Source organism: Pristiophorus japonicus, chromosome 6 (genome assembly GCF_044704955.1).
Source record: "Pristiophorus japonicus isolate sPriJap1 chromosome 6, sPriJap1.hap1, whole genome shotgun sequence".
In the NCBI taxonomy this organism is placed as follows: domain Eukaryota; kingdom Metazoa; phylum Chordata; class Chondrichthyes; family Pristiophoridae; genus Pristiophorus; species Pristiophorus japonicus.
In genome coordinates, this window is record NC_091982.1 from 116,430,289 (window position 1) to 116,448,540 (window position 18,252).

Below are 18,252 nucleotides of genomic sequence, written 5' to 3' on the forward strand. Positions count from 1 at the left end.
ATGGACCATGTACAGTAGACACCTCAAATTTCTGGAGAAATACCACCAACGATGTCTCCGCAAGATCCTGCAAATCCTCTGGGAGGACAGATGCACCAACGTCAGTGTTCTCGATCAGGCCAACATCCCCAGCATTGAAGCACTGACCACACTCGACCAGTTCTGTTGGGTGGGCCACATTATTCTCATGCCCAACACAAGACTCCCAAAGCAAGCGCTCTACTCGGAACTCCTTCATGGCAAGCGAGCCCCAGGGCAGAAGAAATGTTTCAAGGACACCCTCAAAGCCTCTTTGATAAAATGCAACATCCCCATTGACACCTGGGAGTCCCTGGCCAAAGACCGCCCTAAGTGGAGGAAGAGCATCCGGGAGGGCGCTGAGCACCTTGAGTCCCGTCGCCGAGAGCATGCAGAAAACAAGCGCAGGCGGCGGGAGGAGCATACGGCAAACCAGACTCACCACCCACCCTTCTTTCAACCACTATCTGTCCCACCTGTGACAGAGACTGTAATTCCCATATGGACTGTTCAGTCACTTTGAGTGGAAGCAAGTCTTCCTCAATTTCAAGGGGCTGCCTATGATGGTGAATCTTTTTCAGCCTCACAATCACACAAGATGTCTGTGCTCCTCAAATTCTGGCGTCTTCAACATGCCTCTTAGAACTGCTCAACCATCGGTGGTCGTGCTTTCAACTGTTTGGGCCCTGAGCTCTGGAACTTCCTTCCTAAACCTCTCCACCTGATTTGTCTTGTAACACTGTTGTGAAGCGCCTTGGGATGTTTTACTATGTTAAAGACGCTAAATAAATAAAATATTATTATTGTTTTGTATTTAACCCTTGGCAACCTGTATCACAGCACCACCAGAGGGCCCACCTGTTGCAGTCCCAAGAAATCCCAGCATCCCTTGGGAGCACAGTATATAAGCAGGCCGCCCCCGCTGTATCTGCACTCTGAAGTTTAATTAAAGGAGCTAATGTCACACTTACTCATTGCATACGGTACTCAGTTTCATCCTTTATTATGAGCATAACAATTGGTGACAAGGTAACGAACAACCACGTGAAAATGCAAAGAACTGTTGGTATCCTGGAAGTTCTCAGAAGGGGACGATTAGGAGGCCTTCGTGGAGAGATTTGACCAACACTTCATGGTCAATTAGCTGGAAGGGGACGAGAATGCTGCCAAACGAAGGGCGCTCCTCCTTACCGTCTGTGGGGCAACCTATGGCCTCATGAAGAATTTTCTAGCTACGGTAAAACCAACAACCAAATCCTATGAAGAATTGTGTACGCTGGTCAGGGAGCACCTAAATCCGAAGGAAAGTATTTTGATGGCGAGGTATCGGTTCTGCACGTGACAACGGTCGGAGGGCCAGGAAGTGGCGAGTTACGTCGCTGAGCTAAGGCGCCTTGCAGGACATTGCGAATTTGATGGATTCCTTGAACAAATGCTAAGAGACTTTTTTGTGCTTGGCATTGGCCATGAAGTAATCCTTCGCAAACTATTGACTTTTGAAACACCGAATCTGAGCAAAGCCATAACGATAGCCCAGGCATTTATGTCCACCAGTGATGACACTAAACAAGTTTTGCAGCACAAAGAGGTTTCGGCTAGTACTGTGCACGCAGTAACATCATTTTCGAGCAGGAATATACATGGCAGACCGTACACGCCGGCTGCTGCACGGCCTCAGATGACCGTGTCCGCCATCAACCGTTAATGCGGGGCAGTTAACACCTTGTCGGTGTTGTGGAGGAGATCATTGGGCCCATCAATGCCACTTCAAGCACTATGCGTGCAATGGCTGCAGAACAATGGGACACCTCCAGCGAATGTGCAGGCGAGCTGCAAACCCTGCAAACCACCACGGTGCAGAGGAAGATCGATCCATGGTGGATCAGACTGAATTAGGATCTCGAACCGAGGAGGCAGAAGTGTACGGGGTATACATCTTCACCACGAAATGTCCACCAATTATGTTAAAAGTTGAACTGAACGGAATTCCAGTATCCATGGAAATGGACATGATTCAGTCCATAATGAGCAAAAAGGCCTTCAACAGGCTGTGGTGCAACAAGGCACACAGGCCCAAGCTCAGCCCCATTTACACCAAGCTAAGAACTTACACCAAAGAACTGATCTCAGTAATTGGCAGCGCAGAAGTCAAAGTCTCCTATGGTGGAGCAGTGCACGAACTCCCACTATTGGTTGTGCCAGGGGATGGCCCCACACTGTTCGGCAGAAGCTGACTGGGAAAAATCCACTGGAAGTGGGATGACATCAAAGCACTTTCGTCCGTCGACGATGCCTCATGTACCCAGGTTCTGAGCAGATTTCCATCGTTGTTCGAGTCAGGCATTGGAAGTTTCTCGGGGGTGAAAGTGCAGATCCATCTGGTTCCAGGTACACGACCCATCCATATGATGTGAGAGAAAGTGGAAATTGAGCTGGACAGGCTACAGCGAGAAGACATCATCATGCCGGTGGAATTCAACGAGTGGGCCAGTCCGATTGTTCCGATACTCAAAGGTGATGGCACGGTCAGAATTTGTGAGGACTATAAAGTAACGATTAACCGTTTTTCGCTACCAGAACCAGTACCCGCTACCCAAGGCAGACGACCTATTTGCGACCCTGGCTGGAGGAAAGATGTTCACCAAGTTGGACCTGACCTCGGCCTACATGACGCAGGAGCTGGAGGAATCTTCGAAAAGCCTCACCTGCATCAACATGCACAAAGGTCTGTTCGTCTATAACAGATGCCCGTTTGGGATTCGTTCAGCCGCGGCAATTTTCCAATGGAACATGGAGAGCCTGCTAAAGTCAGTTCCATGCACCGTGGTTTTCCAGGACGACATACTGGTCACAGGTCGGGACAAACGAACACTTGAAGAATCTGAAAGAGGTTCTAAGTCAGTTCGATCGCATGGGACTCGGGTTGAAACGCTCAAAGTGTGTTTTCTTGGCCCCAGAGGTCGAGTTCTTGGGGAGAAGAATCGCATCAGACCCACCGATGCCAAGACGGAGGCCATCAAGAACGCGTCAAGACCACAGAATGTGACGAAGCTGCGGTCGTTCCTGGGACTCCTCAACTATTTCGGTAACTTCCTACCAGGGTTAAGCACCTTGTTAGAACCCTTATATGTGCTACTGCGCAACGGAGACGACTGGGTATGGGGGAATTCACAAGAGGCTGCCTTTGAGAAAGCCAGAAATCTGTTATGTTAAAACAAACTGCTTGTTCTGTATCACCCATGTAAACGACTAGTGCGAGCTTGCGATGCATCGTCATACGGGGTCGGGTGTGTGTTACAACAGGCTAACGAATCGGGGATTTTATAACTGGTCGCCTATGCGTCCGAGGCCGAAAGGGCCTACAACATGATTGAAAAAGAAGCTCTGGCGTGCATTTACGGGGTGAGAAAAATGCACCGGGATTTGTTTGGTCTCAAGTTTGATCTAGAAACTGACCATAAACCACTCATATCGCTATTTTCAGAGAGCAAAGGAATTAGCACCAATGCCTCTGCCCGCATCCAAAAATGGGCGCTCACGTTGTCGGCATACAATTATGTAATCCGCTACAGACTTGGTACACAGAACTGCACTGCTGCTTTCAGTCGGCTACCATTACCCACCACCGGGGTGGAAATGGCACAGCCTGCAGAAAGAGAATTAAAAAAAAACAGGAAATAAAAAGCTGGTATCAGTAAAAGTGATCATGAAGCTGTTGGATTGTCAGATAAACCCAACTGGTTCACTGATGTCCTTACCCGGTCTGCTCTATGAGACTCCAGTCCCACACAAATGGTTGATTCTTAACTCCATCTGAAGATGCTGAGCAAACTACTCAGTTAAGATTGGCAATAAATGCCAATGATACCCACGTCCCAAGAATGATTTATTTTTAAATTCCCAATGAAATGTATTTCTAAAACACATTCCACATTTTCCAGATCCACTCTGCAATCTCACTCTGGATGATGGATATTTTGAAATAGTTAACACAACATGGCTGCAGGCAAACAATAAAACGTGCACGAATGGATCAGAAATCTACGTTCCTCACCAGGGTCCAAGTGAGCAATACTTGTAAGTAAATTGCTACAAATCGCTGCACCTATAACCTGCACAGCTGTACCAGTAGCTTCCTCTTGGGATGGTCAGTTGGGTGAATTTCCTATTTAATGAGTGAAAAGCTGTTTGATTTGGATAGAGGTATTATTTACATCATAGGTCTGCTACAAACTAACATCACAGCAGGGGCCCTTCCATTAGTTAACAACGCTCTGGTCTAACACTGCAGGGTTACTTTAACAATATTTATCCAGAGAAATCTTTATTAAGCATTTTTTATTTTCTTGTTCTTTAAGGAAAAGATTCACCATTAGAACTGCTAAACATTAAATGGTTCAAATTATCTGTGTTTTTAATTGAATACAGTATTGTGTTTAACCCACAGACCTGGTAACTGAATTGGGGAAACTGTCAGGGAGCAGGACCCATGTTTAACAATATGAAGGAGCTGAATTCATTGGGAGATACAGTGACTAACCCAGGTAGTTTTAACAGTGCTTTGTAAGTCAGTCAATGAAGCACTGACAGGAACTCCTTCAAATCAACTCTCCAGGGAATCTCTTCAGCACTCACTGTTGTATTTTTTAAAAATCAATAAAAATATAGGGGATAAAAGAGAAGAATATCATACTGAATCGCCGTTTTTATTGAAGCACTGGAGAAAGTGCAGAAAAGTTTCATAAGAATGTTACCAGAATGAAGAGGATGCAGCAATCAGGAAACATTGATCGGGCTGGGGCTCTTTTCTCTGGGAGAGAGTAGATGAGGGGAACCGATAAAGATCTTTCAAATTATGGAAATGTTTGATAGGGTGGATGTGGAGAAATTATTTCCACTTAGGAACTCTTCCTATTGAGGGAGTGCAGCGAAGGTTCACCAGACTGATTCCCGGGATGGCAGGACTGACATATGAAGAAAGACTGGATCGACTAGGCTTATTCTCACTGGAATTTAGAAGAATGAAAGGGGATTTCATAGAAACTTATAAAATTCTGACGGGATTGGACAGGTTAGATGCAGGAAGAATGTTCCCGATGTTGAGGAAGTCCTGAACCAAGGGTCACAGTCTCAGGATAAGGGATAAGCCATTTAGGACTGAGATGAGGAGAAACTTCTTCACTCAGAGGGCCCAAGTTTCCACATGATTCGCGCCTGATTTTTAGGAGCAACTGGTGGAGAACGGACTATTTTAGAAATCGCAATTCTCCTCATTTTTTTTTCGGCAGTTCTAGTCAGGTAGAACAGTTCTAGTTTAGAACAGAATTTTTTCTTCAAAAGGGGGCGTGTCCGGCCACTGACGCCTGATTTTAAAGTTTCCGCAGTGAAAATGTACTCCAAACTAAAGTAGAATGGAACCAGTGAAGATTTTTGTAGAACTGAAAAAACCTGTTCTACACATTAAAAAATCAGGCGCAGGTTACAAATTAGGCGTCCAGAACGAGGTGGGGGGAAGGGAACTCATTAAATTCGACAATAAATCCTTATTATACTTCTACTAATATTATACAAATAAATCCAACCTGAATAAACATTTATAAGCCAAGAAAAGATTAAATAAACCATCTTCCTACCTGTGTGAAAGTGCTTCAGCCAGGGAGAATTCTGCAGCCGTTCGTGTCGCTGAGAGAGACATAGAGAGAGAGAGAGAGGAAGGGAAGGGGAGGGAGGGGGAGGGAGAGAGAGAGAGGAAGGGGAGGGAGGGGGAGGGGGAGGGGGTAGAGAGGGGAGGGAGGGAGGGGGGGTGAGAGATCCGGAGGGGGGGAGGGGAGAGAGAGCGGGGGGGGGGGGAGGGTTGGGTCGTGGAACAGGAGCTTGGGTCGGGTCAGTCAGGTGGGGGGGGGGAGCGGGTCTCGGAGTGGGTGTCGGGTCTCGGGTTGGGGTGGGGGGGGGAGCGGGGGTCGGGTCTCGGGGTGGGGGGGGAGCGGGTCTCGGAGCAGGTGTCGGGGCGGGGGGGGAGCGGGTGTCGGGTCTCGGGGTGGGGGGGGAGCGGGTCTCGGAGTGGGTGTCGGGTCTCGGGTCGGGGTGGGGGGCGGGAGCGGGGGTCGGGTCTCGGGGCGGGGGGGTGGGGGGGAGTGGGTCTCGGAGCGGGTGTCGGGGCGGGGGGGGGAGCGGGTGTCGGGTCGGGGCGGGGGGGAGCGGGTGTCGGGTCTCGGGGCGGGGGGTGGGGGGGGAGCGGGTCTCGGAGTGGGTGTCGGGTCTCGGGTTGGGGTGGGGGGGGAGCGGGGGTCGGGTCTCGGGGCGTGGGGTGGGGGGGGAGCGGGTCTCGGAGTGGGTGTCGGGTCTCGGGTCGGGGTGGGGGGGGGAGCGGGGGTCAGGTCTCGGGGCGGGGGGTGGGGGGGAGCGGGTCTCGGAGCGGGTGTCGGGGCGGCGGGGGAGCGGGTGTCGGGTCTCGGGGTGGGGGGGGAGCGGGTCTCGGAGTGGGTGTCGGGTCTCGGGTCGGGGTGGGGGGGGAGCGGGGGTCGGGTCTCGGGTCGGGTCTCGGGGCGGGGGGTGGGGGGGAGTGGGTCTCGGAGCGGGGGGGGGAGCGGGTGTCGGGTCGGGGCGGGGGGGAGCGGGTGTCGGGTCTCGGGTCGGGGCGGGGGGGGTGGCGGGTGTCGGGTCTCGGGGCGGGGTGGGGTGGAGCGGGGGTCGGGTCTCGGGTCGGGTCTCGGGGTGGGGGGTGGGGGGGAGTGGGTCTCGGAGCGGGGGGGGAGCGGGTGTCGGGTCGGGGCGGGGGGTGGGGGGGGAGCGGGTCTCGGAGTGGGTGTCGGGGCGGGGGGGGGGAGCGGGTGTCGGGGCGGGGCGGGGGGGGAGCGGGTGTCGGGTCTCGGGGTGGGGGGGGGAGCGGGTCTCGGAGTGGGTGTCGGGTCTCGGGTCGGGGTGGGGGGGGAGCGGGGGTCGGGTCTCGGGACGGGGGGGTGGGGGGGGAGCGGGTCTCGGAGCGGGTGTCGGGGCGGGGGGGGTAGCGGGTGTCGGGTCGGGGCGCGGGGGGGGGGAGCGGGTGTTGGGTCTCGGGTCGGGTCGGGCGGGGGGAGCGGGGGTCAGGTCGGGGGGGGGGAAGCGGGTGTCGGGTCTGGTCGGCGGGGGGGGGGGGGAGCGGGGGTCGGGTCGGGTCTGGTCCGGAGGCAGGGGGCGGGGGGGGCGGCGGGGAGCGAGTGTCGGGTCTGGTCGGGGTGGGGGGGGGAGCAGGAGCTGGCCGTGGGAGGAGCCTCATCCACGCAGCCCCAGTGAGGCCATTGGGCCAGGGCTAGGGGCTGCGTGCTTCGGGCCCCTCCCACACAGTTCGGCGCCTGGAGCTACTGCACTTGCGTGCCGACTGTAGCGCGCATGTGCAGAGGTCCCGGCACTGTTTTCAGCGCCGGGACCTGGCTCCGTCCCCCCACAGCTCGTGCTGGCTGCGCCGAGGGCCAGAGGACCTGTAAGTAGCTGGAGAATACCGAGGATTTTTGAGCTGGGCGCCCGTTTTTTTTCTTGTGGAAACTTGGGCCCAGAGAGTTGTTAATCTGTGGAATTCTCTACCACAGAAAGTTGTTGAGGCCAGTTCGTTAGATATATTCAAAAGGGAGTTAGATGTGGCCCTTATGGCTGAGGGATCAAGGGGTATGGAGAGAAAGCAGGAATGGGGTACTGAAGTTGCATGATCAGCCATGATCCAGATGGTAAGATGTTCTTTCAACATTACCCTTTATGCCCACACCATGGTCTCCCTCTCCTCCCCCTACACCTGGTTGATTTCTCGGAATGCTCGATGCGAGTGTGGCAAGTCATTGGACTGGCCGAAATTCGGAAGTCACTATTCACTTTATACCTAATAAACTTGTTAACAATCCGTGACCCACACACAAGGCCCCATCTATGGCATGAGGGGGGGCGGGGTCAGGGTGGCAGGGGATGGTCATGAACTTATTCGGGGGAGAAGTTCATTAATCCGTGAGGGAGGAAATTGGTCAGGGGGAGAAGGTCAGGAACTTGGGCGGCGTGAGGAAGTCAGGAACTTGGGTGGGTGGGGGAAGGAGGTCAGGAAATTGGGTCGGGAAGGGGAGAATATCAGGAACTTGGTTAGGGAGAGTAGGTCTGGAACTTGGGTGGGGAATATGTCAGGAACTTGGGTGGCGGTTTGAGTAGGTCAGGAACTTGGGTGAGGGGATGTGGACAGAAACTTGTGCGGGGAGGGGGAGGAGGTCAGGCACTTGGGCGGGAATGGGGGGGAGGTCAGGAACTTGGCCGTGGGGGTGGGTGGGTGGGGTGGAGTAGGTCAGGAACTTGGAAGGGGGTGGGAGGATATCAGGAAATTTGGCGGTTGGGGCAGGAACTTGTTTGGGGGGGGTGGGAGAAGGTCTTAACCTGTGAGGGTGAGCCCTGTCCATTCTAAGTGAGCTCCGGCATGTCTGGAGTCGGCAGTCAGAATGGCTCGAATTACATTTTGCAAGGTAACTGTTTTAGGAAAGATCTAATTATACATTCCAGAGAAAATGCTGGGTGTGTCTTCTGCTCAAATCAGCAATCAGGACTTGTCATCCAAGGGGACTAATCAGAGCTTTAGGTGTTGCAAGTAAACATGTTCATAAATAAAAACTAGTCATTAAAAGGTCAAGTAAAGCATTATAAAATAACTGCTTTACACAGAGAGTGATGAGAATGTGGAACTCACTGCAATATCGAATGGAGGAAGCAGGTAACATTGGTCCTAAAGACGATGACATTGTTGCAAGTGGTCATTAGAGTGGAAGGAGGCTCGTGTGAAGTATGAATACTAACATAGACATGTATCTGTGTTAGAGATTCTGTGTAATTGATAAATTGATAAATACTTGAAGCAGAGAAAAATTGCAGGAGACAGAGACTAACTGGATTACTCTTGAAAGAGCTGGCGCAGAATCGATGGGCTGAATAGCCTCCTGTGCTGTACTATTCTATCATTCTATGATTCTATTTTATAATAACTTTTAAACAAAGAACTGATTCTCTTTAACTTGGATATCTTTCAAATCCATGTATATTTGCCTAAATACTCTTGTGCATTGTGTCCAATAGTGACTGTGTGTAATGAACAGTACCCTTATACAAGATGTTTTCTGTTGTTACTTTATTTAGTGAAATGGCTTTGCGCCGTACAAGTTCAATGGATGAAACTGGGGAGATAGTCTGGTATTTAGCTCTCTGTATGCTTCTGGCCTGGCTGATAGTTGGAACAGCGCTATCTAAAGGAATCAAATCTTCAGGAAAGGTAAAACAATTGAATAGAATTAAAACACTGGGGACAAAGTACAAATTTCTGCACTAAAGAAGCCAGAATTTATGAATCATTTGTGAAGTAGGCTGGTTTAAATCAAGAAATAATGGAGGCTTGTAAGAAAGGGGTGGCAATAATCATGGGCGATTTTAATCTTCATATTGATTGAACAAATCAAATTGGCAAAGGTAGGCTTGAGGAAGAGTTCATAGAGTGTATGCGGAATGGTTTCTTGGAACAAGAAGTTGTGGAACCAATCAGGGAGCAGATTATTTTAGATCTGGTAATGTGTAACAAATCTGGATTAATTAATGAGCTCATAGTGAAGGATCCTCTTGGGAAGAGTGATCATAACATGGTAGGATTTCAAATTCAGTTTGAGGGTGAGAAAACTGGGTCTCAAACTAATGACCTGAACTTAAATAAAGGCAATTACAAAGGTATGAAGGCAGAGTTGGCTAAAGTGGACTGGGAAAATAGATTAAAGTGTAAGATGGTAGATAAGCAGTGGCAAACATTTAAGGAGATATTTCTTAACTCTCATCCGTAGCTAACTAATGAAGTTAAGGATGGTATCAAATTGAAAACAAAGGCATACAATGTTGCGAAGAATAGTAGAAGGTCAGAGGATTGGGATTTAGAAACCATCAAAGGACAACTAAAAAAAATGGTGGAGAGAAGATAGTTTATGAGAGTAAACTAACAAGAAATATAAAAACAGACAGTAAGAGCTTCTACAGGTATATAAAAAGGAGAGAGTAGCTAAAGTAACATTGGTCCGTTAGAGGATGAGACTGGGGGAACTAATAATGGGAAACAAGGAAATGGCGGAGATTTTGAACAAATATTTTATATCGGTCTTCATAGTAGAAGGGACTAAAAGGATCCCAATAATTGATCATTAAGGGGCTATTGGCAGTTGGGACAATCAGTAAAACAATCACTATCCCTAGAGAAAAAGTACTAGGCAAACTAATTGGACTAAAGGTGATCAAGTCCCCTGGACCTGATGGCCTGCATCATAGGGTCTTAAAAGAAGTGCCTGCAGAGATAGTGGATGCATTGGTTATAATCTACCAAAATTCCCTGGATTCTGGAAAGGTCCCAGCGGATTGTAAAACCGCAAATGTAACACCTCTATTTAAGAAAGGAAGGAGACAGAAAGCAGGGAACTATAGACCAGTTAGCCTAACATCTGTCATTGAGAAAATGCTATTAAGGAAGTAGTAGCAGGACATTTAGAAAATCATAATGCAGTCAAGCTGAGTCAGCATGGGTTTATGAAAGGGAAATTATGTTTGACACATTTGCTGGAATTCTTTGAGGATGTAACGAATAGTGTGGATAAAGGGTTACTAGTAGATCTAGTGTATTTTGATTTCCAGAAGGCATTCGATACGGTGCCACATAAAAGGTTACTGCACAAGATAAGAGCTCACAGGGTTGGTGGTAATATATTAGCATGGATAGAGCATTGGTTAACTAACAGAAAACAGAGAGTCGGGATAAATGGGTAATTTTTAGATTGGTAAACTGTAGCTAGGGGGGTGCCACAGGGATAAGTGCTGGGGCCTCAACTATTTACAATTTATATTATGACTTGGATGAAGGGACCGAGTGTAATTTAGTCAAATTTGCTGATAATGCAAAGATAGGTGGGAAAGCAAGCTGTGAGGAGGACACAGAGAATCTGCAAAGGGATATAAATAGGCTAAGTGAGTGGGCAGAAATTTGGCAGATGGAGTATAATGTGGGAAAATGTGAGGTTATCTACTTTGGCAGGAAAAGTAAAAAAGCAAATTATTATTTAAATGGGAGAGATTACTGAGGTACAAAGCTGAGGAAAATGCTGAGGTACAAAGGGATCTGGAGGTCCTTGAATATGAAATACAAAAAGTCAGCATGCACGTACAGCAAGTAATTAGGAAAGCAAATGGAATGTTGGCATTTATTGCAAAGGGGATGGAGTATAAAAGTCGGGAAGTCCTGCTACAACTGTACAGGGCATTGGTGAGACCACACCTGGAGTACTCCGTCCAGTTTTGGATATCCTTGCATTGGAGGCAGTTCAGAAAAGCTTCACGAGGGTGATTCCCGAGATGAAGGGGTTGTCATATAAAGAAAGATTGAGCAGGTTGGACCTATACACATTGGAGTTTAGAAGAATGAGAGGTGATCTTATTGAAAACTATAATATTCTGAGGGAGCTTGACAGGGTAGATGCAGAGAGGATGTTTCCCCTAGGGGGAATAAGGGGATGCCCATTTAAAACGGAAATGAGGAGGAATTTCTTTGCTGAGGGTCGTGAATCTTCAGAATTCTCTACCCCAGAGAGCTGTGAATGCTGGGTCATTGAATATATTTAAGGTGGAGATAGACAGATTTTTGAAAGATAAGGGAGTCAAGGGTTATGGGGAGAGGGTGGGGAAGTGGAGTTGAGGCCAAGATTAGATCAGCCATGATTTTATTGAATGGTGGAGCAGGCTCGAGGAGCCAGATGTCCTATGCCTGCTTCTATTTCTTATGTTCTTACGTTCTTATCTCACAGGTGATGTTAACAGTCTTTGGGGAGTGCAAGATCCATAATTTATGAGCAGTACGGACCTGAGTGAGATCTGAAGATCTTTCTCCTGAGTGAAAAAACAGCAGGACTTCCCCAAACCCCTGAAATGTGCCTCTCTATCTAAAGATTTCAGTCACTGATACAGGACTTTGGGTGAATTTCCAATTGCTCTGGAAGGTTGGGCAGGGCTGGCTAAGTGAGTGAGAAGATTAGGGTCATGGTTTTATTTAAGTGAAATGAGATTTGTCTGGACAATGAGAATGGGAAAGTAACCCAGGGAATAAATGCGAGGATTAAGTCTATTCATCACGCTGTATCCTAATCTCCTGTATAAATGTATTGCTTCACCTGGTCTGGATGCGATGCATCCTAAGTTGCTGAGGGAGTAAGGGCAGAGATTGCGAAGATGCGAGCGGCCACCATCTTTCAATCCTCTTTAGATACAGGGTTGCTGCAAAAGGACTGGAGGATTGCAAATGTTACACATTGTTCAAGAAAGGGGAGAAGGATAAACGTGGTAATTACAGGCCAGTCAGTTTTACGTCGGTGATGGGGAAGCTATTAGAAACAGTAATCCGGGAGAAAATTAACAACTACTTGGACAAGAGTGATCTAATAAAGGAGAGCCAGCATGGATTTATTAAGGGCAAATCGTGTTTGACTAACTTGATTGAGTTTTTTGATGAGATAACAGAGAAGGTGGATGAGGGCACTATAGTTGATGTGTACATGGACTTCCAAAAGGCATTTGATAAAGTACCATAGATTAGGCTTTTTAGTAAAATTGAAGCCCATGTGATAAAAGAAACAGTTGGAGCCTGGGAAATTGGCTCAGGGATAGAAAACAGAGTTGTGGCGAATGGCTTTTTTCTGCACTGGAGGGAGGTAAACAGTGATGTTCCCCAAGGTTCAGTACGAGGACCACTGCTGTTTTTGATATATATTGACTTGAACTTGGGGATACAATTTCAAAATTTGAAGATGACATGAAACTTGGAGTTGTAATAAACAGCGAGGAAGATAGGAATACAGGAATAGGCTTCAAGAGGACATATAGAGGCTGATGGGATGGGCAGGAACATAGCAGATGAAATTCAAAGCTGAAAACTGTGAGGTGATGTATTTTGGCATGAAGAATGAGGAGACCATGCATATTAATCATACAATTTTAAATGGGGTGCAAGAACAGAGAGACCTGGGCGAGGTTGGGCATAAATCTTTAAAGGTGGAAGGACAAGTTAATAAAGCAGTTTCAAAAGCATATGGGATCCTGGGCTTTATAAATATAGGCACGGGGCTGGATTTTTGGCTCATTTGTATCTCGGTTAGTGTCCCAGCGGGGCGATAAATGCTGTTTTTGGGCATTCTGCCTGGCGTCCAGGATTTACCGCCCAGCCAGAAGATTTGGCTACTGGTTTGCGCCTGTGCAAAATCTTACCGTCCTGCCCTCCGTTTTTAGCGTGATGATGATGTCAATCGTCGGGCAACACTGCGCTAACTCCCCGGATGGAACATTCGGCCTTAACGCTTCATTTAACGCCAGCCCCAGGAAACGCCTGAAAAAAACATGTGGTCCCAGAGTGCGGCAGGCGGTATTGGCAGCATCTTTAAATGGAGGAGGCAGATCCTACATCGCAGGTCATATTGACTATAACGGTTGCATATATAATACTGTGTGAAGCTCCAACTTGCAAACTTCACTTTTATTTGCTATTACAGTGCCCTTACAACTTCAGTGAGAGTGTTTAATGGGGACATTACTAGTTTGCCATGCTCCATACTATTGCCAGGCAGTATCAAGCTAGAGGAACGAGTCTTGGCCATGTCGGCCCACAGATGATGAAAAGCCGAAGACATCTGGGGAGGAGGGCTTACCCCCCATGGGTTTACAGGCACCAACGCTCAGACCTCCAGCTCTCTGAGGAGCAGTGTGTGAGAAGGCTGCGCATCCGAAAGGAAGTGCTGATAGAGATGTGCCATCTCCTACAGGCAGGCCGATGCCTGCATCTCTCTGAAGGCAGCCTTCAACATTCTCCTCACCAGGTAACCAAATGCATTGTGGTGTGCTACATGTTGTACAACTTGATCATCATGAGGGGCCAGGCATTGCCAGTGGGGATTGCATGCCCACCTTAGGAGCAGCTGGATGAAGAGGAGGAGCCTGGTGAGGCCCCCATTGGATAGCCACCCCATCTACAGGGGAGGCAGCATGGAGATATTGCCGGACCAACACTCATACGTTGCCAGCTTGTAATGGACCGGCTCTCCTAAATGGAGGAAACTGAGGGATGGAGCTAATACTGGACACGCTATGTGCCCCCATAAAGGCACATCTACGGTGAATGTTGGAATGAAGAACAAGACACCAATGGCAATTGATGAGTCATAAATTTTGCTGCAACAAAGTCACAAAAACACCCCCAACCAAAATAAAACCATTCAGTATACAACGTGATATTGCAGGACACTAAACAATAATGAAACTTCTTTACCACCGCAAGTTTCAAAGTCTGTTGTGTAATGCCTGACTTTATGCCGACGCTCCTCCAACTTACATTTTCGCCAAAACTTGCAGTCGGAGGCGCAAACTATTTTCAGGCGCTAACTTTAACGCCCCGAAATCTAAAAAGCCCCAAATCCAGCCCATAGAGTACAAAAGCTAGGAAATTATCCTAAACATATAAAACCCCAGCCTCGGTATTGCATTCAATTCTGGGCACCAACCTTTAGGAAGAACGTGAAGGCTTTGGAGAGGGTAAAGAAGAGATTTACTAGAATGTTTCCAGTGATGATGGATTATAGTTACGTGGATGCCTAGAGAAACGGGGATTGTTCTCCTTGGACAAAGACTAGGAGAAGATTTGATGGAGGTATTTAAAATCATGAACAGTTTAGATAAAGTAAATAAAGTAAAACTGATTCCAAAGGCTCAATGTTCGATAACCAGAGGGCACAGATTTAAGGTGATTGGTAAAGGGGCCAGAAGTGACATCAGGAAAAACATTTTTACACAACGAGCAGTTAGGATTTGGAATGCACTACCTGATAGGATGGTGGACACAGATTCAATAGTAACCTTCAAAAGGGATTTGGCTAAAAACTTGAAGTAGAAAAAATTACAGGGGTATGGTGAAAGAGCAGGGGAGTGATACTAACTGAATAGCTCATTGAAAGAGCCGGCGCAGACTCGATGGGGTGAATAGCCTCCTTCTGTGCTGTACTATTCTATGAGTCTCCAAATGTAAGATGTAAATATGTTAGAATAATATTGTGCTATTTAGTTCAGTTACAATAAGCAGCTCAGTGTTAAATATACCTCCATGTAGTTATTACTCCTCCAATTCTGCTTCATTCTCTGGATTGATTACAATCCTATTAATTTGCCATTCAATTGGATTCAATACTGTAAATGTTGTACCAGCAATACAGGAAGATCTAACAAGCTTCTCTCCATGGTCAGGTGGTTTATTTCACTGCGACATTCCCTTATGTGGTTCTCACCATACTTCTGATCCGAGGAGTTACCCTGGAGGGAGCCTATAAAGGAATTGAATTCTACATTGGAAGCCAGTCAGACTTCTCAAAACTGGCTGATGCTGAGGTAAACACACCCTTTTCCTGCATGTTTTAAGATACTCATTTTAAGACATATGTGTTACTTTTGGGTTCTTGTTCAAATGTGGGAAACTTAGGCCGGAATTTGTTGAGTTCACGTCAAATGTAAAGTAAAAGCTCACACCTTAGAGATATCTTCCCCTAGCCGCAAGCTCTTCTTCACTGCATTTCCACAATAGATTCACCATGCTGTAAGTTTTTGCACAAGTAACCCTCTAGTCTGTCCTCATTACCTCTCTCACCATTGACTGATCGCTTCTGTTAACTCTACTTCACCTGCCATCTATTCCATTAGCATGGGTGTCCTTTATACTCTCTCACCTTAGTCCTCAGAATCCCACCACGATCAGCCCCCAAACCAAAATCACCAGCAGCACCAACAACAACACCAACCTTCTCCGCAATCAACTGATGCTGCACAGGACAGAGGGTAACAGCACTCGGGAGGCCAGGTATGGCTTCACCATGGCCAGATTTACTTCACTTGACACTGTACACCCTGGCTGCCACATGATGCGTCAGGTTGGCACCAGCCCATACCAACACCATAAAGCACCCCTGCAATGCCCAACCTATTCCTTTCACACTCGTCACCATTGTGGGGAGTACTGTTGTCTCACCATTCACTGCAACTCACTAAGCCACTTCCAAAGGTGCACATGTCTAAGAATGCAAAGGGTTGAAATTAAAGGTTTTAATGTTTGACACCATATTAACAGAAACTTTACATGAACATTGCATAAGTGCCTACCCTTGTGTGTTGTCAGTTGGTATGATTGCACTAAGATGAGGGTGAGTGTGAGGGTGTCTAGTAAGATGGGGATGTGATAATATAGAGAGGGATAGATGAAGGTGCAAGGCAAGTTGGTGTGATTAAGGATGTGGAGGAGTAGGGTTGGGAAGGCCGAGTGATGGGGATGTGATGAGAGGCACAGCAGGATGAGGTTGAGTGTGACTTTGTACTAACGTTTCAGGATCTACTGAGATCATTGAAATGTTTGTGGCACTGCACCAAGTCCTCCTGACCACATTCCTGCTTGTGCCCTCTTCTGCATTGTGCAACCAGACTGTGTTGATCTCCTGGGAAGGTATCTTCCACCCATGGGAAGGGAAGAGAACCTCACTGTGTGCTGTGACTCCCTGCATAAGCATATGGAGGTGTCATGGGAGAGCCTTTGTGCAGTCACTGTCAGTGTTTGCAACACCTCAATGCTGTAGAACACTGACAGCACAAACGTTAAAATAAATTTGGGCATGGTCCCTTAAGGAAACCGATTGATGACATGGCATCAAATGACGTCACCAGAACCATTTCCTCTAATTGGCTGGGAAATACACTGGGCGAGCTTCATTCAGTCAGTTCACCATTGAGCTGTGGGATGAACCCACCCCTTGTTCCTCATGGTTAATGTTGTTTTATGTGTTGACTGAGTTTGTGTAAAATCTCCCGGTGCTGACTAATCCTACCTTCTATTTACCAGGTCTGGAAAGATGCTGCAATACAAATTTTCTTTTCTGTCTCAGTGGGTTCTGGTGCCTTAATAACACTGTCATCCTACAACAAATTCCACAACAACTGCTACAGGGATACCATTATTGTCTGTGTTGCTAATTGTGCTACGAGTGTGTTTGCTGGATTTGCCATCTTCTCCATCCTTGGACACATGGCACATGTACAAGACAAGCCAGTTTCAGAGGTTGCACAGTCAGGTACCTACAGAGTCAAACTTACTGTCTTCTGTTAAAAGTTTTCCAAACTGTGAAATGAAACTGGTCCGGGTTGACAATCTCCACCTTTCCAAAACTGGATCTAATAGTTTTGACCTGGAAATAGCTGCATAATGTGCTGGAATGTCTTTACTAAATAGAGGAGATGGATCCTGAAGTGGTTGAGAGCGAAATGAGCGACCTTGTGATGGATAAATGTAAAATCTTAGATAAGTTAGTTAAGCTCAGTGAAGACAAAGCTTCAGGCCTGACAGGATACAACCTATGATCTTGAAAGAGTTGAGAGAGGAAATTGCAGAGGGTCGGCTAGTGGGACTCCCATGGTTATGGTCACAACAAAGGGTTGTTAGTCCTGCAGGAATAACCACCACATGATTCAGGCCCAAGTAGTTTTGAACAACAAGTTTTCATATACTTTGATTAATTCATCATCATAGGCGGTCCCTCGAACGAGGATGACTTGCTTCCACATGAGTTCACAGATGTTTCAATGAAGGACCCGATGTTCCAGTTCTGAATTCCAATTGAAGAGGTGGAAGATGCCTGGGCGTGGATTTTTTTAATGTGTGGTGACCGTTGCACATCAACCACCACACAGGCTTGACAGACCTAGGCATTTATCCAGTGGCAAGGGTTAACCAGGATGACTGGAGACCTGCTCTGCTGCACGGACCTAGTACGCACACATATCGCAGTGTGGGCTGGCCCGTGCTGCCCTTGGGCCCTCACCCTCATTTGTCGCATCTCCGCCACGATCTCTCACCGCTCCTCCAGCACAAACCAGTGCAGCAATACTGAAGCACTTTAAGAGGATGTGGACATCAAAATTAGGAAAGCTTAAATTTCTAAAAATGTACTATATTCTGGGGAGATATATGTCCCATCGGTGACAGAGACTGTAATTCCCATATTGGACTGTACTGTCACCTGAGAACTCACTTTTAGAGTGGAAGCAAGTCTTCGACGGACTGCCTATGATGATGATGACATGGGAGGTTACTGCAGAAGATTCAGAGGTATGGAATGAAGGGGAGGATAGCAAACTAGATTAAAT

At 47.5% G+C, this 18,252-nt stretch overlaps 1 protein-coding gene across 1 annotated transcript in view; it reads left to right on the forward strand.

The window, feature by feature from the left end:
• The window catches only part of LOC139265222 (sodium- and chloride-dependent neutral and basic amino acid transporter B(0+)-like), a 186,992-nt gene that overhangs the window by 96,144 nt on the left and 72,596 nt on the right, over positions 1-18,252 (forward strand). The window contains exons 5-8 of the mRNA XM_070882148.1: positions 3,960-4,095; positions 9,154-9,286; positions 15,316-15,456; positions 16,952-17,180. Of these exons, the coding sequence (XP_070738249.1) occupies positions 3,960-4,095; positions 9,154-9,286; positions 15,316-15,456; positions 16,952-17,180 (639 nt within the window). The remainder of the gene's footprint in view (positions 1-3,959; positions 4,096-9,153; positions 9,287-15,315; positions 15,457-16,951; positions 17,181-18,252) is intronic.